Source organism: Thalassophryne amazonica, chromosome 7 (assembly GCF_902500255.1).
Source record: "Thalassophryne amazonica chromosome 7, fThaAma1.1, whole genome shotgun sequence".
Taxonomy (NCBI): Eukaryota; Metazoa; Chordata; class Actinopteri; order Batrachoidiformes; family Batrachoididae; genus Thalassophryne; species Thalassophryne amazonica.
In genome coordinates this window covers 68,075,168-68,100,961 of record NC_047109.1, presented here as the reverse complement: position 1 = coordinate 68,100,961, position 25,794 = coordinate 68,075,168, and the positions used below count along the sequence as shown (strand labels likewise).

At 38.8% G+C, this 25,794-nt stretch overlaps 1 protein-coding gene across 1 annotated transcript in view; it reads right to left on the bottom strand.

The window, feature by feature from the left end:
• Positions 1 to 25,794, bottom strand: part of si:ch211-113g11.6 (uncharacterized protein LOC559008 homolog) — a 178,075-nt gene that overhangs the window by 130,904 nt on the left and 21,377 nt on the right. Inside the window, exon 3 of the mRNA XM_034174381.1 lies at positions 4,923 to 4,985. Coding sequence (XP_034030272.1) covers positions 4,923 to 4,985 — 63 coding nt within the window. The remainder of the gene's footprint in view (positions 1 to 4,922; positions 4,986 to 25,794) is intronic.

Here is a 25,794-nt window from a genome sequence, read left to right as displayed (position 1 = left end):
GTGCTCTTTCTTGGCATGAAACTATATTGCTGTTTACAGATCTTCACCTGTTTTCTCAGCCTAGCTTCTACTACTCTTTTCCATAACTTCTTGAAAATAGGCTCCAGCACACTTTGTCTCCACTCCTCATGCATCCTCTCACTTTCCAAGATTTTATTAAACAATCTGGTTAGAAACTCTACTGCCATCTCTCCTAGACATTTCCATGCCTCCACTGGAATGTCATTAGGACCAACTACCTTCATAGCAGCCCTCACTTCTTCCTTACTAATCTCTTGTAGTTGCTGAAACATGGAAATGTTCTCCTCCTCTTCTTCGTCATCTTTGCCCAGCAGTACTATATAAAAACCTGTTGTGTGTTGGGGGTTTGGCTGGACATTTTGGTGTTGTTTGACAACATGATTTAATAAACACCCAAATAGAGGCTAGCCTGTTAGCGTACGTTGTTTGGTAACTCAAAGATAGGGGGCGTGTTCTGGTTTCACTTGTCTCATCCAGCCCATGCAAGGTCTCATTCATGCTCAATCTTTATTTCCATTTAGTTAGTCGTGATGTAGGCAGAGTAAGCACTGCACTGCCGACATGGTAACATGCAGAGCAGCCATTTCTGGGCTTCAAATCGGCTCTTTTTTTCTTCATAGAAACCTGAAGGGTGAAGTCATGCAGAGTTGTCTTATATATATATATATATATAGTGAGGAAAATAAGTATTTGAACACCCTGCGATTTTGCAAGTTCTCCCACTTAGAAATCATGGAGGGTTCTGAAATTTTCATCTTAGGTGCATGTCCACTGTGAGAGACATAATCTAAAAAAATAAATCTGGAAATCACAATGTATGATTTTTTAATAATTTATTTGTATGTTATTGCTGCAAATAAGTATTTGAACATCTGTGAAAATCAATGTTAATATTTGGTACAGTATCCTTTGTTTGCAATTACAGATGTCAATGTTTCCTGTAATTCTTGACGAAGTTTTCAAACACTGCAGCAGGGATTTTGGCCCATTCCTCCATATAGATCTTTTCCTAATCTTTCAGGTTTGGAGTTTCAGCTCCCTCCAAAGATTTTCTATTGAGTTCAGGTCTGGAGACTGGCCAGGCCACTCCAGGACCTTGAAATGCTCCTCCCTTCAATACGGTGCAGTCATCCTGTCCCCTTTGCAGAAGAGCACCCCCAGAGTATGATGTTTCCACCCCCATGCTTCACGGTTGGGATGGTTTTCTTGAGGTTGTTCTCATCATCTAAACATGGTAAGTGGAGTTGATTCCAAAAAGCTCTATTCTGGTCTCATCTGACCACATGACCTTCTCCCATGCCTCCTCTGGATCATCCAGATGGTCAATGGTGAACTTCAAATGGGCCTGGACATGTGCTGGCTTGAGCAGGGGGACCTTACCTGCAGGATTTTAAACCATGACAGCATCATGTGTTACTAATGTAATCTTTGTGACTGTGGTCCCAGCTCTCTTCAGGTCATTAACCAGGTCCTCCTGTGTAGTTCTTTAGCTTTCTCAGAATCATCCTTACCCCACAAAGTAAGATCGGAGATTGGGAGATTGACAGTCATCTTGTGTTTCTTCCACTTTCTAATAAATAATCATAAAGTTGTTGTCTTCTACCAAGCTGCTTGCCTGTTGTCCTGTAGTCCATCCCAGCCTTGTGCAGGTCTACAGTTTTGTCCTTGGTGTCTTTAGACAGCTCTTTGGTCTTGGCTATGGTGGACAGGTTGGAGTGTGATTGATTGAGTGTGTGAACAGGTGTCTTTTATACAGGTAACAAGTTCAAACAGGTGCAATTAATACAGGTAAAGTGCAGAATAAGAGGGCTTCTTAAAGAAAAATTAACAGGTCTGTGTGAGCCAGAATTCTTGCTGGTTGGTAGGTGTTCAAATACTTATTTGCAGCAGTAACATACAAATAAATTATTAAAAAAATCATACATTCTCATTTCCAGATATTTTTTTAAGATTATGTCTCTTACAGTGGACATGCACCTAAGATGAAAATTTCAGACCCCTCCTTGATTTCTAAGTGGGAGAACTTGCAAAACCGCAGGGTGTTCAAATACTTATTTTCCTCACTGTATGTTGTAGTTGTTGTCCATTCAGCTGCTCCCGTTTTTTTGTTCAGGGTCGCCACAGCGGATACAGCCACATCCGCATTGGCACAAGTTTTATGCCGGATGCCCTTCCTGATGCAACTCCAGTGTAACCTGGAGAAACACACACACGCTGGTGTTCCAAAGAGGTCTCCCATCCAAGTACGAACCAGGCCCCACACTACTTAGCTTCTGAGATATGACGGGATCAGGCTGACACAGAGCAGATCGGCTGCATATATACACACACACAAGGCCTGTTAGAAAACTATCCGACCTTTTTATTTTTTTAAAAAACTATATGGATTTGAATCATGTGCGCTTGCATCAGCCAAGCTTGAACCTTCGTGCGCATGTGTGAGTTTTTTCACGCCTGTCAGTTGTGTCATTCGGACGGCTTTCGGTGGCTTTTCAATCGAGTCAGTATCCAAGAAATTGTGTAACAGCTGGGCATGTCACAACTTGTCCTGTGAGATTTCCAACACTGACGTGCTTTTTGTTGCGCGCCATTGCGGCTCCGTCCCGACACGCGAATTCCTCCTCACGTCTTTCATTACAAAATCTCCTGTAACAGTGTAATGTGCCGCAAAAGTGCTGATGTACACCTCTTCTGCAATTTCTCTGGTAGTCAGACGACGTCCCGGATCAACACAGCCTTCACTTTGGAAATGATCTGGTCGTTTCAGCCTGTCGATGGCCGCTCGGAGCGCGGCGCTGTGGGCCATCTGTAATTTGGATGTAATGCTCCTTAATCTGTGTGACGCCGAGAATATCCTCACCGAAAGCCGTCTGAATCTTCCAAATGGTTTCCACCTGGCTGTCTCTCACAGTTTCTGGAAAAATTTGATTCAGCGCTGCTCCAATTGCTCAGCCATTTTCCTGACAATGAAAATCCGACAAGGGGGGTGGACCAGTGCTCACTCAAAGCCTGCCCACAGGCGAATGACGCAACCGACAGGCGTGAAAAAACTAACGCATGCGCATGAAGGTTCAAGCTTGGCTAATGCAAGCGCACATGATTCAAATCCATATAGTTTTTTTAAAAAATAAAAAGGTCGGATAGTTTTCTAACAGATCTCGTATATATATATATATATATATATATATATATATATATATATATATATATATATATATATATATATATATATATATATATATATATATATGCATGCAGTCTGTTACTTGTAGACAGTGTTGCCAAAGTGACTTTGAAAAGTTACTTTATTAGTTACTTTTTACAGTTACTTCATTAGCAGCTGTGGACAACTTGTCGGCAGCTGCTGAATGTAACTATAAAGTAACTCGTAATCTAACTTGGTTATTTTTAAGACTGTGTCACGATTTCGGCCTGATCTGGGGTTTGATTTGGGTTTTTCCTCTTTCATGTTCTGAGCCTTTTGTCTTTTAGTCATGTATAGTCACTTCAGTCCTAATTTGTTTCTGTTCATTTATGCTTTGGTCTACAGTTCGGTTTATCACATTTTTGGTATTTTGCTTTTGTCACAGGTATTGGTCATTATTTATCTTTGATTATGTTCCATTTATTATTTATCTGTTAAGTCTTATTATTTATATCTTATAGTCACTGGCTGTCATTCTGTTCATTATTCAGTCTTAGTTTATACTGTCATCTCACCATTGTTTATTGCATTCACTTTTATATTTTGATCCATCTCACTCCAGTTATTGTTAAGATAATTGATTTCTTTGTTTACTGCCATTTTGGTTCTGTCAGGACTGGTTTATATGTTTCTGTTTTAGCTCTGTTCATTGTTCTATGTTTCTTTCGTGCCAGCCCAAATATGTTCCCACTCCATATCACTGCACCAACCATTGTGTTTTTGTCTCACACTTTGTTTGTCTGTTTTGTATTTTCAATCACTCCCGCTCTTGCACTTGATCACGTGTCTTTGTTACTTTCATCACTCCACTGTGTTTTCCTCCCTTCACTCTCTTGCACTTACCTTTGTCTTCCTGGTCACACCCCCTTCCAGAACCTTCCCTGACACCTGTGTCTTGTTCCACTAATTACATCACCAGTTATTTAAACCATCTCAGTCTGACAGCTCACTGCCAGTTTGTTGTCGCTCTATGCACACATCCCAGCCTTTGTATTTCGTCCTGATTTCTTGCCTTGCTGTGTACCGTGTTTTGCTTTGTTTTCCTCGACCGCACCTTTTTGCCTCATCCTTGATAACTCTGTTTGCTCGTGCCTGTGAACCCTGCCTGAATATGACTGCGTTCTTGCCAAACCCATATTGTGCTTCTGCTCCGCTGACTGATCACCTGTGTGCTGAACCTGAGCCTGGAATACAGACCTTGATTACTGACACGCCTAAACCAAGTCTGGGAGTCTGCTTCGTGGGTCCAACCGCTCCTGGTGTCGGGCAACTGCCCGCCTTGACAGACTGAGTACTCAGAAAAGTAACTATTAGTTACTTTAGTGATTAGTTACTTTGCTGATTACTCAATCTTAAGAGTAACCAAGTTAGATTACTAGTTCCCTGATTTGTTACATTGTTTATTAGTTGCAAGTTGTTGGCAGCTTCTAATAAAGTAATTACATAAAGCTGCTCATGAAGTAACTGTATAAAGCAGCTAAAAAAGTAACTTTTTGAAGTTACTTTGGCAACACTGTTTGCAGATGATCTTACATAGTGCTGCTTTAATTCCTGTTTTAACCCACAATAAACAAGTGAGCTAATATTGAAAACTGTGTTACCAACCTCAGCGCACTGCAGATGATGATGGCAACTGTGATGATGATGATGACGAGAATGGTAAAAGAAGCTGCTGACAGCCAGAATGACTCGTTACCTTGGGTGGTGCAGCCTTTGCCATGCAGGTGGCCTTTGCAGTCTCGTCAGATACTGCAGGGATCTGTAGGAGGGAGGACAGTTAAATTTGTGCCAAGTTATTTCACAGCGCTTCTTCTCAGCCCAGAAACAGCAGCCTTGCTGCAGCTGATAAAACACAAGCCTCATTAAAAAAAACATACCACACTCCAAGTGTGAGTGAGACCGAAACACACGCGGCGTCATGTGCAAAATGACAAAATCAAGACAATTTTAGACCTTCTCCAGTCGTATTGGCTGTCAACTCTAAAGGTGGAAATACTGGGTCTTTCTCAGACTGCTGTGAGGATGAGGTGTGTGTTGGGATGAACAAAATATCCACTCAACAGTAACACTCCAAGTAGTGGTATAATAATACAGTTTTTGCAAAAATCTTACTGAAAGCCACTACACCACAGTAGCTAAATGGAAACAAAACGTTCTGCAAAAAGATTCTGGTTGCTGTGTGAGCTCACGAGATTTCACGCCCTATAAACACCATTTTATTGGTTATCAATGGCCAATGAACAATCAGAGACTGTTTTGTGTGTTGCAGTCAATCACAAACTGTGTATCTATTACTCTCAAGGGTTGAGGAACAGCTGATATCAAGGACATTGTCAGATTATACTTTAAAATTGTGATTTTAACACCAAAACAAGAATATTGAAATTTTAAATGTGCTAAAAACCTAAATATGCTAAAATACAAAATAATATGAACCATATTAAAGATCCAGCTGCAGTGCGGAGAATTTAGGGTTGTTTATTTGGAGGAATGGCATACAGCATTCATAACCATTTGTTCATTAGTATATAATTAACTGTAACAACAAACTGACATATTTTTCATAAACTTTAAATGAGCTCTTTGTATCTACTTGGAAGTGGGCGGCATCACTTTTTTTTTGTTTTCCCCTCGGACGACCAAGTCCAATTAGCCTGTATGGCTCCTGCTCATAACTGATATCACCAAGGACCAATTAACATAAAGGAGCAGGTCTTAAAGTTCCCAGTGAGCATGTTTCAGCAGGCCACAGGGACACATACGTTTGTGTGAAAAACTGATGTCAAATCAATGTGTACAGATACATGGTGAAAAACCTTTCACTTTTAAACCTGTTTAAAAAAAAATTAAGCTTCAAACATCATTCTTGCTATAGAAAGACTGGATGCTATACATATAGAGCTTGTTTATGTCATCCCTCATAGTGTTATTTAATAGCTCATCAGTAGAGCGTTCATACCGCAACACATTGATCATTGGTTAGAGTCCCTGTTCAATTTGTTTAGATTTTCCACATAGTGCAATAGCATTATTTTTCTCCAAAACCACAGCTCCTCACACCCGTAAAGCTATAAGGCCTTTCAAAAGAAAATCATTTTTATGACTTCAGTCTTAAAACCCCAGTGGCACTATACGTTTAACTATTTATTAATTACTCTTGCTATTTTTTATGTGATTGATAGTTTTGTGCTTCACTTCCAAAGTTTTACTGATTATTTTTTACCCGAGGCCATCAAATATGGCCATTGGGTATTGCAAAGTCTTTGCATCTGTTCATCGGTCCGTCCATCTGTCCGTCTGTTCAAAGTTCAAGTACAACTTTAAAGCTGGCTAACCTGGGTGTATTTTAAGAGGTTAAAAAGTCACATTCTGTTCCTATTTTTATGGTATGGTCTTGTGGACATTAGTGTGGTGATGTCACTTCCTGGTGTCGCTAGCTGCTAACTTCACTTAATTTTGGCTAAATATATTACCTTTATCATATATTATGTAAAAGCTAGTGAGAAATAAACACTGTTTTTGTAACCTGATAACTGTGGAGTGATTTACGAGACATCTAGCGGACATTAGCATGGTGACATCAATTCCTGGTCTAGCTAGCTGCTAACCACTTCATTTGTGTGTAAATATAACCTCTTTGTCATATAATATTATGCAAAAGCTAGTGAAAAATAAACACTGGAAACATTGTTTTTGTAATCTGTTAACCTCTCTGGAGTGATTTACAAGACAGGATCTTAATAATTAATGTAAATAACAATAAATCTATACTTCATTTTATATGGTACCAATTATACAACTGCAAATTATAAAGAACACCATGCTCATACGGCTGATGGTATTTTAGGATTGTGTTATAGTTTTATATTTTGGATTTGTAATTTCATTCATATTTTACAAGGGAAAATAAAAATCTTAAAATACATGCCAGTACTTAACAAGAACAGCTATTTTGTGCTGAAAAAGTGGAATATCTACTTTTAAATAGCATCACATTATTTTAGATCACAGAACATTGTGATCTAAAATAATGTGATGCTGTGTGGTTTGTGTAACATTCTAGTACTTAACACTATAGCCATCTGCTTTTACATGTTGAACTAGACATTAGATAGTTTTTCTCCCAGATTTGCATCACCAGCTTTTAAATAATGTATATGAATGTGACTTGCTAATTAGGCCCCAAAATTATGAACTCTTAAATTTTGCACATTGCAGAGGATGAAAAAATTACGGTTGAAATTCACTGTTGAAAAAGTGTCAATACGTAATTGTCTATAAAAACAGGGAAGAAACTATTTTTTTGAAAACAATATCAGTATCTTATAACAATAAGTGTGCTGCTTTTTTAACCTGTTTTCAGCGGTCATAAATGTTTTCTGACTTTTTTTTTTCCCAACAGAAAAATCCTCACTGGTAGCTGTCGCTGATGAGAGGAAGGTGTATAAGCATGCCCCTTCATGTTGATTGGGTTGGGTTGTCCTGGGAGAAAAAAAAATATATATGTGAGTGCCCCCCCTTAATGAGGCCACCATGTTGCACCTCCATGTTGGTAAAGTATTCCTTTGCCTTTCACATTTTACCTTGTGCCCATAACACTGTGGAAAAAAAGAAGAGAACTCAAGATCTGCTCACTGCGGGTTGCTACGGCAGGCTAACAGTTGTGAGAAACCTCATTTTTGTGAAATGGAAGATTATACAGTACATTTAGCTTATCAAAGGAGACGGCAAGGGAGCAGGAATCCCTGTTAGTGTGGTCCGCTATGTCAGGAAATCAGCTCCGGTAGGATTTGTTTGCTAAAATTAAATTTTTAGACTTTTTTGGGGGGGGGGTTCACTTGGGATCAAACTATGGAAGCGGTCACATTTTCCAACCCCCCTGTGGGGAGCCCTTCGTTGTTGCAGACTCCCAAAAACTAAGGTCGCCCATATATTGGTCAATAGTGAACCGATTTACTATGTCTTGAGTTTGTTTTGGGTGTTTTCGATAATAATGAGTCCATTTATGGCACTTTCAAAGTGACCGGAAGTGGCAATTAACAAGTTCCAATCACAAACAACTTCTGATTAAGAGCTCAGCAATGGTTGAAGCTGCTTTTATGAAGGTGCTACATACTTTTTATTACCCAGTAGAAACAGATAATAAGAAATATGCAGCACCATCTATTTGTGTTCATACACGAGGAAATGAACTGTGCAATTGATTTTGCAATTATATTACCCAATCAGAAGTGACAAAAATAACCAATACAGTACATGATCATTATAATGCTAAAAGGAATGTCAATTCAAACATATACCATATTTATTGTATAGCAACATGCAACAAAATAGATGAGATGGCATGGAAGAATGTTGACAAGAAAGAAAATGATCATGATTATTTACATCAAACAGATAAGATAATAACAATCCGGTATGCTCAGCAACGCAAGGAGCTAAAAGGCTTGTGATACCAAAATTAAAAGATCATCTGCTGCAACACTCTACATCAGCGGATTATTCTTAATGACTGCGCTGAACAAAAAAAGTCCCTTTTTTTTTCACACATCCATTATATCTACAAATGACATCTGCAACATCCTTCTGCATGGATGGATTATTCCAGAATACAGTTATTATATACAACATGATCAAATCTGGTATTCATGGTGAGCGTACAACAGTGGAACAATGCAGTTAACTAACTACAGTGAAAAAGGAATACTAGTTATCACACAGTGAAATCCAAATGCACTCTAAAAAAGGAACTGCTGTCTCAATGAGAAAAAATTGATGTAGTAATTTGCATAGATACTTTAAAGTTATTTCAACTTTCAACTGAGTTAATGCCACAAGATGTCTCTAATTAAGGTGAAATAACTTTAGTTAAGTTGAATGCAAATTGTTACATCACTTTTTCTCATTGAGACAACAGTTCATTTTTTAGAGTATCTATTTTCATCGCAAGTTTCTCTTGTACATGCATGAATAATTCAGAAAGAGAATAAAGAAAATCAAACCCAACCTCTGAAGATTCAGTCAAAAATGATTATCTGTCAATCTGTCAACACAATTTGCATCACCACTTCATATACAAAAACAACATAATAATTTGACAGGAACTGAGAGAACTGGGTGTAATCAAAATGACTGATTTCTCATGAGACATAATCACCATGATGGACAACCTTAAACAGCACAATATACACAAGCACCCATTTAGTCATCAACATCCTCATCATGGACCTCAACTTTCATCATGTTCCAACAGTCACAAGCATAACATCTGCAGAGAGAGGTGCAAGGAAGACTGTTCTTTGAACAGCTGCATCCAGACTTACACACATACTCTATCAACTCTGACAGCTCAGGGGGCAGGATGACTGAGAAACCACACAGGAACAAACACTCCATCCTTTATATTCCAACCATAGTCTTCAATGGCAGGAAGATCACACCAACTGGATACATATTACTTATCACACCTTGTCATGTAGTTTACATGAGTGATATGGGGCAATAGACTAGTTCTGTTGGAATTGAACCATCACCAAGTACCCGGAAACAATTGATTGTCTAGTTTCAAGTAAGCACTCACCCAGCTCTTTTTGGAGATACCAACAATTTTCCCACCATAGTCAGCTCCTGAGAAGTGGTGGAGGTTGTGGTTCCTTTGATCTGATGTGGTGCATATGCGCAAGCATTTCCTGTGATAATACTTTTCAAGAGCAGAAGCATTTCCAGCACCCTCTAGGTCTGACACACATGTTCTAACACAGTCCTCATGAGTCTTAAGATTAATCTCTAGTCAACACGCTCCCATGTTGTCAGAGAAAACACAAGCTAGGGGTTCTGATGAATCGTGTTGACAAAAACTGCAAGAAGACAACACACAAACTTCTACCCTGGGTGTCACTTTTGACCTCTTAAACTTTGTTGATTCAGTAGCACTGGACGGGCATCCAGCCTGTTGGCCAAGAGACACTTGGGGCTCATTTGCACCTGAGATGTCGATCATGCACTTTTCTCCATTTCAGTTTCACCTAATGAAATTTGTTCTTTGCATCATGAGAGGAGTTCTTTTACCATGGTGTGGTTGCTTATCAGACTACTTCTTGAGGTGGCTCCCTCCTTGCAGATGTCACACACTCTCTGCTGAGACACAGTTGTTCGTGGCTGTGATGGTATGCTGCCTTTTCTGAATAGGTACAGGTTCTAGACCCTCTCCATCTTCTGTAAACTATTGCTCACACCTGAAATATTGAAATATCAACAATATCATGTACGTGTAAAAAATAGCTGCACCTTTCATTTCATCTTAGAACAGGTTGGTTGTGAGGTGAATTGCATCAGTTGTCTCTTCTCTGGAAAACTGAGGAGTTAGCCCCCCATCCCCACCCCTCGACAAGACACTGTTCAATAAAGACATTCTCCTCTATAATTTAGTACATATATGTAAATAAAATCTTCTCTACTGCCATCTACTGGCCAGTAGTGTTCATGGCAGTATTGGCCCTGAAGCTGGCCTGATGATATATTTTCAATCACTGTACTTGGCGACACCTCAAACTGTACCACAGAACCGCACGGTGTAAAAGTTCAGAGCGCATGATTTATGTTCTCACACACATTGTACGTTCAAAATCCACGTCGGACTCATGTTTCCAGAAGCAAAACATAAACAGAAGCTTTTTTTTTCAAACTTAATTTACAAAAACTCTCGATGGGAGTATGGAACCCGGGAGAGGTCACTTAAAGTGATATTTTTTTCTGGCCATGATAATTTGTGCGCACCTTTTCCTTTAATTGAGCCAACGAATTAAAAAAATGTGCTCTCAAATTAATAAAATGTGCTCACGTTTCCTGGCCATGATAATTTGTGCGCACCTTTTCCTTTAATTGAGCCAACGAATTAAAAAAATGTGCTCTCAAATTAATAAAATGTGCTCACGTTTTCCTGGCCGTGATAATTTGTGCGCACGTTTTCCTTTAATTGAACCCTCAAATTAACAAAACATGCACACGTTTTCCTTTCGTTCAAAATGAACTTCATAATATAACCTAAATTGTCATCCTCACGACGGGAAGACGCTTCACCCTCAGCATCCTTTTTAATGTGCTTATGTATTATGTATTACACTGTCTCCTGGTTTGTTGGCTAATAACCAACATTTATGTGTCAAGACAATATTGAGTGCACGTTTTACAAATTGTGGCCACGTTTAGTAGATCGTGCCCTTGTTTTACTCAAATGATGCTTAAAACATCATAAAACGTGCGCACAATATAATAAAATGAGCACACATTCTCTCCACATGCAAAACATTTTGTGATGACACTTCCAGAGCTCTGTAAAAATGCCTGTTTTTAAAATAAAAAAATGGAATATTTTACAAAAGCACATTTATCTGTAAACGCTAACACACGACACACGTCACATTAGCGTGTTGGTTTACATAATGAATGACTCAACCAATCAGTGTTTAGTGGAGGCACATTTTACCCAGAATCCTTTGCGATCTGTCTGTGTTTGTTACAAAACTTCAGAATTAGTGCATTATTGAACATTAAAATATATATGTTATATTTTAACTTTGTACAAATGACAGAAGTGACATTAATGGAGTTATTCTATCAGTATTCTTTTTATTTATACACCAAACCATAACTCAGCATTGCTTTATTTTCCAAGACCTCCGCCTGACGGGAACTTTGTGATTGGGTAGAGAGTTGAGCTTTGTGGCTCCTCTCAGTTTGCTTCTGTGCTGGATGCCATGTAGTAAACAAGAGCTTCCAGCAGGGGGCAATATGTTCAAAGACAGAAGTGTGGGCTCATTGTTTGGGTCTGTTGTTGCTTTTGATGTTACCAGAAGTGATTGTGGTGTTAAAACTCAAATTCAGCTTGTTAGTAGTTGCAAATGTACCAGAGACAATACTGTAATTTATCGGTCATTTGTTATCTGTAACTTCTGATACATTTTTGGGTGGTTTATCGTTTTCTTTTTATCAAAGATAACTTTTCAGTTATCTGATTATCTGTTATCGAAGTTAATTTTTTGGTTATCTGTGCCCACCACTGCCCAGCAGTCATAGGGCTTAAGGCGGGGTACACCCTGGACAGGACGCCAGTCTGTCGCAGGGCCACATATGTAGACAGACAAACACATTCACACCTGCAGACACACCTCCACACCAAAGGACACTTGAAAGTTTCCAACCCACGCAAACACTGGGAGAACATGCAAACTCCACACAGAAAGGCCACAGATGGGAATTGAGCCCATGACCTTTTTGCTGTGAGGCAACAGTGCTAAACATGATAAACATTAATTCATAAATGATTCATGTTTTCTCTACTGTGGCACACACACACACACACACACACACACACACACACACACACACACACACACACACACACACACACACACACACACACACACACACACACACACACACACAGTCAATGCCAACAGTGTGGATTCCTCCAGTCAATTAAACACACATCAGAGACCAACACCAACAGAAGACCTGAACCGGTCCCATCTTAACTCACCAATATTTGTAACATGATCCAGCTTGAGTCATGACACGATGACCGCTTCATATTTGAACACCCAATGTGAACATCAGACTACTGGCCACCAAGATGGTGGATTTTAGTTCAGGACCTCTGGCCACACAGTCAGGTTCATAAGTATTTGCACATTGACAAATTTTGCAATTTTTGCAAGTCAGGGGATTGATACAAGAACATTTTGAGGTCAGTAAATGTGTCTTTGGCTTCATTTACATCAGTCAATAAGAAATGCAAATGGTATAATACTGTATAATCATTAAGAAATACAAACGGTATAATACTGTATAATCAATAAGAAATACAAACAATATAATACTGTATAATCAATAAGAAATACAATCTGTATAGTACTGTATAATCAATAATAAATACAAACAGTACAGTACTATATAATCAATAATAAATACAAACAGTATAATACTGTATAATCGTTAAGAAATACAAACAATATATTACTGTATAATCAATAAGAAATACAATCTGTATAGTACTGTATAATCAATTAGAAATACAAACAGTACAGTACTATATAATCAATAATAAATACAAACAGTATAATACTGTATAATCATTAAGAAAATCAAACAGTATAATACTGTATAACCATTAAGAAAATCAAACAGTATAATACTGTATAACCATTATGAAATACAAACAGTATAGTACTGTATAATCAATTAGAAATACAAACAGTATAGTACTATATAATCAATAATAAATACAAACAGTATAATACTGTATAATCATTAAGAAATACGAGGTCTGTTAGAATAGTATCCGACCTTTTTATTTTTTTCAAAAACCTGATGGATTTGAATCACGTGTGCTTGCATGAGCCAACCTTGAACCTTCGTGCGCATGCGTGATTGTTTTCACGCCTGTCGGTTGCATCATTTGCTTGTAAGCAGCCTTTGTGTGAGGATGGGTGGAGTCTATTGTCGTTTTTTCTTTGCAAGGAAATGGCGGAACGGCTGGAGCAGCACGACTGCATCAAATTTTGCCAGAAACTGGGCGACAGCCAGGTGGAAACCGTTCGGATTATTCAGACGGCTTTCGGTGACGATCCTATGGGCATCACACAGATTAAGGAGCAGTACAACCAGTTTAAAGATGGCTGCACAACGGTGGCGAGCGCGCCACGCTCTGGTCGGCCATCAACATGCTGAAATGACCAGATCATTCCAAAGTGAACGCTGTGGTGATGTGGGACCGTCGTGTGACTATCCGAGAAATTGTGGAAGAGGTGGACATCAGCACTTTTTCGGTACATTCCACTGTGACAGAAGACTTGGCCATGAAAAGAGTTGCAGCGAAATTCATCGGCACGAAGCTGATGGTGCAGCAAAAGCGCCACCGTGTTGAAGCCTCACAGGACATGTTGTGACATGCTCACCTCGTTCCGCCATCAGCTTCGTGCCGATGAATTTCGCTGCAACTCTTTTCATGGCAAAGCCTTCTGTTACAGTGGAATGTGCCAAAAAAATGCTGAAGTCCACCTCTTCCGCAATTTCTCGGATAGTCACACGACGGTCCCACATTACCACAGCGTTCACTTTGGAAATGATCTGGTCATTTCAGCATGTTGATGCCGATCGGAGCGCGGCGCGCTCTCCACCGTTGTGCAGTCGTCTTTAAACCGGTTGTACCGCTCCTTAATCTGTGTGATGCCCATAGGATTGTCACCGAAAGCCGTCTGAATAATCCGAATGGTTTCCACCTGGCTGTCACCTAGTTTCTGGCAAAATTTGATGCAGTCGCGCTGCTCCAGTCGTTCCGCCATTTCCTTGCAAAGAAAAAACGATGAGAGACTCCACCCATCCTCACACAAAGGCTGCTTACAAGCAAATGATGCAACCGACAGGCGTGAAAAAAATCACGCATGTGCACGAAGGTTCAAGGTTGGCTCATGCAAGCACACTGGATTCAAATACATCAGGTTTTTGAAAAAAATAAAAAGGTCGGATACTTTTCTAACAGACCTCGTACAACTGTATAATACTGTATAAGCAATAATAAATACAAACAGTATAATGCTCTATAATCATTAAGAAATACAAACAGTATAATAGTGTATAATCAATAATAAATACAAACAGTAGAATACTGTATAATCATTAAGAAATACAAACAGTATAATACTGTATAATCAATTAGAAATGCAAACAGTATAATAGTGTATAATCATTTAGAAATACATACAGTACAGTACTATATAATCAATAATAAATACAAACAGTATAATACTGTATAATCATTAAGAAATACAAACGGTATAATACTGTATAATCGTTAAGAAATACAAACGGTATAACACTGTATAATCGTTAACAAATACAAACAGTATAATAATACTGTATAATCAATAAGAAATACAAACAATATAATACTGTATAATCAATAAGAAATACAATCTGTATAGTACTGTATAATCAAAAAGAAATACAAACTGTATAGTACTGTATAATCAATAAGAAACACAAACAGTATAATACTGTATAATCAATAAGAAATACAAACAATATATTACTGTATAATCAATAAGAAATACAATCTGTATAGTACTATATAATCAATTAGAAATACAAACAGTACAGTACTATATAATCAATAATAAATACAAACAGTATAATACTGTATAATCATTACGAAATACAGTATAATAGTGTATAATCAATTAGAAATACAAACAGTATAATACTGTATAATCATTAAGAAATACAAACAGTATAATAGTGTATAATCAATTACAAATACAAACAGTATAATACTCTATAATCAATTAGAAATGCAAACAGTATAATAGTGTATAATCATTAAGAAATACAAACAGTATAATACTGTATAATTAATTAGAAATGCAAACAGTATAATAGTGTATAATCAATCAGAAATACAAACAGTATAATACTGTATAATCATTAAGAAATACAAACAGTATAATACTGTATAATTAATTAGAAATGCAAACAGTATAATAGTGTATAATCAATTAGAAATGCAAACAGTATAATACTGTATAATCATTAAGAAATACAAACAGTATAATAGTGTATAATCAATTAGAAATGCAAACAGTATAGTACTGTATAATCATTAAGAAATACAAACAGTCTAATACTGTATAATCAATTAGAAATACAAACAGTATAGTACTGTATGATCATTAAGAAATACAAACTGTAGAGTACTGTATAATCATTAAAAAATACAAACAGTATAATAGTGTATAATCAATTAGAAATACAAACAGTATAATACTGTATAATTATTAAGAAATACAGTCTAATACTGTATAATCAGTTAGAAATATAAACAGTATAGTACTGTATGATCATTAAGAAATACAAACTGTATAGTACTGTATACGAGGTCTGTTAGAAAAGTATCCGACCTTATTATTTTTTAAAAAACCATATGGCGTGGCTTAGCGCGTCTGTCTTAATGTGCCGGAAAAGTGCTGATGTCCACGTCTTTTTACAATTCCTGTGCTAGTCAGATGACATACCGGATCAAGACAGCGTCCAGTTTAAAAATGAACGGCACATTTCACTGTTACAGGAGTTTTTGTCATGGAAAGAGAAGCTGCTCCACCGTGCGTTGCGGTGCAGCCGCTCGGCGCAAAGCCACGCCGTGATGAAGCCTCACGGGACATGTTCTGGCATGTCCAGCTCATGCACAATCACAATCGGATATTCACACGACTGAAAAGCAACCGAAATCCGTCTGAAATCCACCTGAAAGCTGTCCTGAGAGACCAACACCGAGGTGGTTTTGTCCCGCGTAATGAACAGAGCCGTGGCGCGTCCCTCCGCTTTTCTTTCCATGAAAAAAACTCCTGTAACGGTGGAATGTGCCGGAAAAAGTGCTGATGTCCACATCTTCTGCCTTTTTGTGAAAGTCAGACGAGGTCCCGGATCAACAAAGCTTTCACGTTGGAAATTATCTGGTTGTTCCAGCGGGGTGTCAGCCTGTCGATGGGGGCTGGGAGTGCGCGCCGCGCTCTCAGCAGTTGTGGGCCGTCCTTAAAGCGGCAGTAACACCCCGTAATCTGTTTAATCCCCATAAAATCATCCCTGAAAGCCATATTAATTTTTCGAACGGCGTCCACCTGGAGGTCTCTCACAGTTTCTGGAAAAAATTGATGCAGCAAAGCTCCAAATTGTTCAGACATTTATTCGCAATAAAAAATAGACGAGAGGGGTGGACCACACCTCACTCAAAGCCTGGTCACAGGCGAATGACGCAACCGACAGCCGTGAAAAAACTCACGCATGCGCACGAGGGTTCAAGCTTGTCTGACGCAATCACACGTGATTCAAATCCATATGGTTTTTTAAAAAAATAATAAGGTCGGATACTTTTCTAACAGACCTCGTAATCATTAAGAAATACAAACAGTATAATAGTGTATAATCAATTAGAAATACAAACAGTCTAATACTGTATAATCAATTAGAAATACAAACAGTATGGCTGGCAGGGAGGAGGCTGGTGAGGGAGGCACCCCTATCATTTCTTAAGGGATTATTGGCTTCTGTGGCTGTGATTGGAGAATTGGTGCACTTTGCAACTTTTGCCTGTTTCAGCATTAATTTTACACCTTCATGGTGGTGTGGAACCGAAAAGGATTTTCTTAAACAGTACATGTGACATCTCACTGAAAGTCTGGCAAAGATACATAGGAAACTAAAGCATAGATTTGATCTGTTTTGTTTTGAAGAAAACCCATCTCTGTTCCAATCCACCATAAAGCTGTATAAGTGGTGACACAACAGACAAAGGTATATGATGCAGTTTCTCCAATCACAGCCACAGAAACCTGTATCTCCTTCAGAATTGTCATTGGAGTCTTGGTGGCTTCCCTCACTAGTCTCTTTCTTGGATTGTCACTCAGTTTTTGAGAACCGCCTACTCCAGACAGACTTACGATATAGTACTTTACTGTTTGTGTTTCTGGACAGCATGGTGTCTTAGTGGTTAGCACTGTTGCTTCACAGCAAGAAGGTCATGGGATTGATTCCCCCCTGTGGCCTTTCTGTGTGGAGTTTGCATGTTCTTCCCATGTTTGTGTGGGTTCCCTCTGGGTGCGCCGGCTTCCTCCCACATTCAAAGACATGCAGGTTAGGTGGATTAGGTTAGGAGGAGTTTCGAAATTCTCCATAGGTGTGTGTGCGGGTGTGAATGTGTTTGTTTCTCTATATGTGGCCCTGTGACAGACTGGCGTCCTGTCCAGGGTGTACCCCGCCTCATGCCCTATGACTGCGGGGATAGGCTCCAGGTCCCCGTGACTCTTAATTGGAATCAGCGGGTATAGAAAATGGATGGATGGATGTATGCTTGTGTTTCTTAAGACATGTTCAGTGATCTGGACTGGTTTCAAGACAATCTGGCTGTGAAAGTTACAATTTGTATGGTGTAGTTTGACTAATTAGTTATGGGCTCTGAAAATACAGGGACGTTGTATAAATATGGCTCTAACTTCAATGTTTCATTTCAGCTCCATTGTGGCGGTGCACAGAAATAAAATAAAAATTGTGTCACTGTCCAAATACTTATGCACCTGACTGTATGACATCAATTGCAGATGTTCTATAGGGAGCTGAAGAAGAGCTGCTGTTTCTGAGCCCTCTCTAGAGTGTGATGAGGTGTTGCACTGAGCCAAATAGGGGAATGAATTTTTTCTGCAGAGCAAAGACAAGCTGCTCCCTTCATTGAAAATGCAGCACAACTCAAGTCTCGACAACAGAGGAAATTTTATTTTAATTTATTTCCTGTTTAGCAATGTCTTGGTCCCTCTGAGTGCAGAACATTTGTGCAAGGAGCCAATTCATGTACTCCAGCCATATGATGCAGTGTTTTGTGTTTCTGCATTTGATTTATCATCTTTGTCCAGTTTGTACTTTTTTTGTAACTTCTACTGCAGTAGCCTGCTTTGCAGAGACATCAGTTTAAGAAAATATCTGCTAAATGTAACTAAATAATCTCTTGCTAATAGTTGTTTTTTCACCTGTTATTGCCTTTTTGAGGAAAACCCGGCCCTAAGCCTGCTGTCATTGTGTAAAATGGTGCATAGACATATTTGGATTAAACACCATAATTACAGTCGCTTTAATTTGTTCAGCTAGTCAGCACTGAGAGCCTCCCATGCATCATGTTATCTTGAGCTTGTGTTGACATTATTAAGCTCTGAGAATTATATTTTCTGTTCTCACAGAAATAAGCGTAGCTTTGTTAAGTTATGCATAACCCAAACTTGTCAGCATTTCTGCATGTTGGCTGCTGTGCCGGGTCAGTGGCTGGTTGTCAGATCTGCAGGAAGTTGAGATGGTCTTGGTTTCATTTCTAAGCAGATGTGGTATGAAAAACTATGAAAATTCAACACAAGATCTCAAACATCAATACTGCTTGTTCTTCCTGAAAGCATCAGTGTGAATCCTGCAAACCACAGTTTGATCTGATGGCTGTCTTATCATTAGTGAAAGCTAAATGCTTTGCCTAAGTACACTCAGTGAATCTTGTTTATTTCTGCAAGCCAAATTTCCAGGTGCCGCTTTTAGTGCAGCAGATAACCAAAACAATGGTAATACAAGCATCCGATTTGGCATGAATGTTCTTCATAAATCAGTGTTTGAGAAAAAAGTGCTGCCCACTTGAAAATCCAATATGGCGGCCAGGCGTCATTGAAGAATTACACAGGTGTCAAAATTTAAAAAATAAAAAGATGACAGTGTTCATGGCAGTGTGAATACCAATTGCCACACATTCGCTAAAAGTGCTGAATCACTTAACAGGATTTTCACTTTTCAAATTGCCTTTTTTTACAAATAAAAAAAATGACATTTACTGTACAAATACAGATTTATTTGTAAAAACCAATGCACACATTACAGTAACTTGTGTGTTGGTTGTTTTTTTTTTACATATACCGACCAAACACTGATGACAGGAAACTAATTTTCCCATAATGCTTTTCGGCATTTGTGTCTGTAAAATGCTAAAACCTTCAAAATTAGTGAATTGCTTTAAAACTAAAACATATAGCTGATATTTTCACTTTGTAAGATGACAGAGGTGACACACCAATTAGCTAAACTGCAGGATTGTCTTACAGACATAAAGACATGGATGACCTCTAATTTCCTGCTTTTAAACTCAGATAAAACTGAAGTTATTGTACTTGGCCCCACAAATCTTAGAAACATGGTGTCTAACCAGATCCTTACTCTGGATGGCATTACCCTGACCTCTAGTAATACTGTGAGAAATCTTGGAGTCATTTTTGATCAGGATATGTCATTCAAAGTGCATATTAAACAAATATGTAGGACTGCTTTTTTGCATTTACGCAATATCTCTAAAATCAGAAAGGTCTTGTCTCAGAGTGATGCTGAAAAACTAATTCATGCATTTATTTCCTCTAGGCTGGACTATTGTAATTCATTATTATCAGGTTGTCCTAAAAGTTCCCTAAAAAGCCTTCAGTTAATTCAAAATGCTGCAGCTAGAGTACTGACGGGGACTAGAAGGAGAGAGCATATCTCACCCATATTGGCCTCTCTTCATTGGCTTCCTGTTAATTCTAGAATAGAATTTAAAATTCTTCTTCTTACTTATAAGGTTTTGAATAATCAGGTCCCATCTTATCTTAGGGACCTCGTAGTACCATATTACCCCAATAGAGCGCTTCGCTCTCAGACTGCAGGCTTACTTGTAGTTCCTAGGGTTTGTAAGAGTAGAATGGGAGGCAGAGCCTTCAGCTTTCAGGCTCCTCTCCTGTGGAACCAGCTCCCAATTCAGATCAGGGAGACAGACACCCTCTCTACTTTTAAGATTAGGCTTAAAACTTTCCTTTTTGCTAAAGCTTATAGTTAGGGCTGGATCAGGTGACCCTGAACCATCCCTTAGTTATGCTGCTATAGACGTAGACTGCTGGGGGGTTCCCATGATGCACTGTTTCTTTTTCTTTTTGCTCTGTATGCACCACTCTGCATTTAATCATTAGTGATCGATCTCTGCTCCCCTCCACAGCATGTCTTTTTCCTGGTTCTCTCCCTCAGCCCCAACCAGTCCCAGCAGAAGACTGCCCCTCCCTGAGCCTGGTTCTGCTGGAGGTTTCTTCCTGTTAAAAGGGAGTTTTTCCTTCCCACTGTAGCCAAGTGCTTGCTCACAGGGGGTCGTTTTGACCGTTGGGGTTTTACATAATTATTGTATGGCCTTGCCTTACAATATAAAGCGCCTTGGGGCAACTGTTTGTTGTGATTTGGCGCTATATAAAAAAAATTGATTGATTGATTGATTAATTTCAATAACTTGTCCGGAATTAGTTTGTTTAACATTTTAACCATAAGTTAAAGCTGTCTTGCTGTGCATGACTCCTGTGATACATCTGCAAGTCTGTATGGCTGTGAAAATAAGTTTCTTTCTCTCTGGTCACCAGAGCTCTTTTGCTGAGAGAAGGTTGATCTGAGACAGAAGCGCTGGCTCGTTGTTGTGTTAGTAGCTGCCAGTGTACTGAATTCAATTCAAAAAGTTATTGGTTTAGCTTTTAGCTGTAACTTCTGCTAATTTTTTATGGGTTTATCGGTTTAGCTTCCAAAAGCTAACTTTTCAATTAGCGGAGTAACGGCCAGCAAAACTAACTTTTTGGTTAGCTGTGCCCACCACTATGTACAACTTAAATTAAAATCCTATGGTGGCTTCAGTCTTTTAGTTGTTTTATCATCAGTGTTGAATCTGACAATTTCTAAACTTTAAGTCAACACATTTTCCACAAAATTTAAAACATTTTCTGTCAGTTCATACAGGGTACATGGCTCCTTTTTTTCATATGTTCAAGACTAATAAGCCAATGCATTGTTTCTGGGGGATGTCTTTCATGTGAGAACTGCTCAAAACTACCCACAGGTCATAAAGAGTTAATAGCCAAGTTGTGCTCCAAATCAATAAGTAACAAATAACAAATTCATGACTTAGTAAAGCATGTCAACCAACCACTGGTTAGAGTGGAGGTAAAATAGGCAGTTGGACCCAAAATGTGATTTATGCTTCAGCCATGTGTACCAAAATGACTTGTTTATTCTTCAGATCTGTGCAGACGTAACTTGCCGAAGTGTGTACATATGTGAATGGTGAAATCAGTCACTGTATGGAATATTCTAACATACACAGTAAAATAACCAGTGTAAAACTAACACTGACAGTGCTAAATTAACACTGCCAGTGTACATATGGTCCCACTCTGGTCAGAGTGATTTTACTGTGTATAGCTGAGATGACTGGAGCTGAGACTTTCTATTGCCTTTCTGGTTCTGACAACCTATTATTTTTCAGAGGTTGCCATGGTTTTGGTTATTGTGTTCCTCCAAGCAGGTCAGTCTTGATGGAACAATTTCTATGGCTGATATCAACTCACCACAGATAATTTTATGTGGAAGGCCTGTTGTAATGTGATGGGCGTAGTGGAGCTGACTGACGCAGCAGCGTGTGGATGCTTGGCATATGACTGTGGATAGCTCTACGACAGGGAGCTTGTCTTGCTAGCAGATGTGAAGGAGGTTGTGGAGGCAGTGGAAATAGAAGCTGTTACGTTTTTTGGCATAGTGTTGATACATGGCCCAGATCTCACAGAAGAGTGGTCACGACTGCTGCCCGTGACACCTTCAGCTTGGTTGACAAGCCAAGTCCTCTGTGCTCCCACACTGACTCAAGTCTTCCAGAGGAGATTCTGGACTTGGCTATTCCAGTGTCTGTCATCATCTATGGGGACACTCCTTTGTGTGGATGGCAGCCGCCCAACCTTAGTAGCAATAACAAGAAATCTTTTGAGGTCAAGGTGACACCTATTGCTTTCGGAACATGGAAGGTCCGTGCCAAAATGATGTTGCATTATTTGTAAAGCGCTTTGAGCGTCTGATGCAGATGGAGAAGTGCTATATAAATGGAGTCCATTTATATATAAGTAAAGTCAGTGTTCATACAGTACCAGGAAGCTGCCCAGCACAACTACAGTTTGAACAGCAGCTCTACCAGAGCAGTTTGGGATTAAAGTGACTGTTAAAAACCTTGCCAGGCAAGTTAGTGAGTCTTTGTTGTAATTGTGGTGAGATTAGTTTCATCTTACTTTGATAATCCATTGCATGTCCAAGCAGGCAATGTTGTCATTGTCGATGCCGTAACAATACAGGGAGGTTTCACAGTATTGCCAAGGTTGTGCTAAAGTCATACGAGAGTGTGCTATATTAGGATTTGCACATATCACATGGTACGTGTGACCATCACCTCCAATTCAACGGTAAGCTGAACAATTACAAATTCTTACCGAGTCTGTGTTGTAAATGTGTGGACTTCTCTGATTCATTTGTAATCAGTGTGCACACTGCAAAAACTATAAAAAAATGACGGTAGACGAAGGAGTGAAAGCAGAAAAGTGTCAATTCACAGCCTTTTGTTGTGTCTGATTTAACAGGTGCACGTCAGGCTGCAGGATCGACTCTAAACACGGTGTGACAAACATAAGCGGCCGGTTTTGTAATCACTGAAATGACTTCGGTCCCACATCAGAGGGGTTTTTAATGGAAACACATTGAGATTGGATGGGACATTTTAGCCGATGTGAGAGAAAAATCCATCATACAAAATCTGTTATATACGGTGTTTATTACATGGAAAACAATACAAAAACAGTGAGACTTTTTTGTCCATTAACTGCAAATATCCAGTTTATATGATGATGGTTTAGGCGAGTTTTACTGTACATGGGACTGAACAATAAATTTACCTTGCAAAGCTTTGACAAAGATGCCAGCTTCCATCCCACACAGCTGACTTTATTTTCCCAAATTTTTCTTCTGTTGGGATCTGAAGGGAATCTGTACATCTTCAAACCCTTGTTGTATCTATGTGTGCATCCAAATGCACAGCAACCTTGCATTTTCAGTGATTAAATGAATAAAATAGCTGGATTTACATGCAGATAGATTAACAGTGAATGCTATTTTGTCACGTGACCATTTTTTTGACTCGTCATGTCGTTACTCTCTGTACCAATGGACTCTAAATTCACCACCCCCCCCACACACACACACACACACACACACACACACACACACACACACACACACACACACACACACACACACACACACACACACACACACACACACACGCATACATACTGACTCACACACACCTAAGAATTAAAAATGTTATTAAAAGCCATGAAATCAGAGCAATGCAAACATTTTCTGTGTTACACACAGAGTTTGTTCATCAACCAATTATTTAAATAATTTTTTTTTTTTTTTTTTGCTTGTTAACGCTGTATTGGGAGAAAAAAAAATTACTGTATCTGTCCACAGAATTTGTGAAATTCTCAACGCTTGGACATTCCTTGTGAAATTTTGCCTAAAAAGGGTGGTAATCAATTATATCCAAAGTTTCTATAATGAGTTGGAAAGGCATATGAGTCCAGACCACAACAGTTTTTAGAAGAAGAACTCAGCCCTTTTATGTCCTGTTAATTTTGTAGTTTTTTAAATGTAATTTACTGTCTTATTGTATTCATAAATTGTTTAGGTTCTTTTTATCATAGACACTGTTATTATTATTTTAACTTCTATTTTGTCATTTGATTTTTAAATTGGCAACAATGGAAACAAGTGTTTTCACTTTCTTGTGTCATCCATGCATTTTAACGAAATTACATTATATTATGTACTTACATTGAACTTACTAAATAAAGTCACACATGCATGTATGCACACTTTTAATATATAGATGATTTACCGCCCCCTGCTGGAATAGCATGTGAGTCCAGAATGTAATTGTCACATTTTTCAGTGTTGTTAGCTAATAGTTATCCAGAATAGTTCATCCAAAAATATTAGTCCTATCAATGTACCATGTACATGCATGCACGCACACACACAGAGTATTTTTCTGTATTCTGTATCTTTTCTGTATTCCACTGCAAGCAGGTGCTTTGATTTTTGCACACCCACAAACAGACATGGAGACATCAAACACACTACACTTCTCACTCTCTGTAACAGCAACATGACACTTAACTGACTAAACCAAATGAATGACAAAAACATAATAAATCAGTAACACTCACAACACTGCTAAACTAACATGAATCACAATAACAAGATTTAAAACCCTGAACTCCTATGGTGTATTGCAGCACAGCGACCATTGTTCACTGTTGTTAGCTAATATCGCTATTTTAAAAATATTAGTCCTATCAACTTTCTATTTGCGCAGCTTTTATCCTTGACCCAAAATACATAAGCACACCAAATGGCAAATATCAGCTCTCCCCAGTTTCTCTGTGATCGAAGCTGCATGCATGCACACAGAGGCCTCTTGGTTATTACAATATAGATAATAATTAATTTAAAAAAAAATTCCCATGGAAAACAGAATTTACTCTGGGCCACTCAGTGCATTTACCAAACTCAGGAAATAGCATCACACACTGATGAAAAATGGAGTGAAAACTCATCATTTTTTGCTTTTAATAATGTTTTTGAGTCACAAATTTAATTTTATTTAGAGTGGGAGTTTAATCAAGCTTAATAAAATGTTTTTCCATTTAGGTTGGGCGTTTAATCAGCTTCCATTAAAAAGGGGGTGGGCAGATGCATTCGTACGTGGGTAGGTAGCTCTCATCTACTCTGTGAGGCAAGAGGTGAAATTTGACATGTTTATATCAGGCAATGGGCCCTCAAGTGCCTTGGTCATGAAGAAGATATCCATCCATCCATCTTCTATATCCACTTACTCCAATTAAGGGTCATGGGGGTGGGGGGATTGGAGCCTATCCCAGCAGTCATAGGACATGAGGCGGGTACACCCTGGACAGGACACCAGTCTGTCGCAGGGCCACATGCAGACAAAAAAACACTTTCAGACCTGCACGCACAACTAAGTTTCCTAAGTTTCACCTAACCTGCATGTCTTTCGATCTTTGGATGTGGGAGGAAGCCGGAGCACCCGGAGGGAA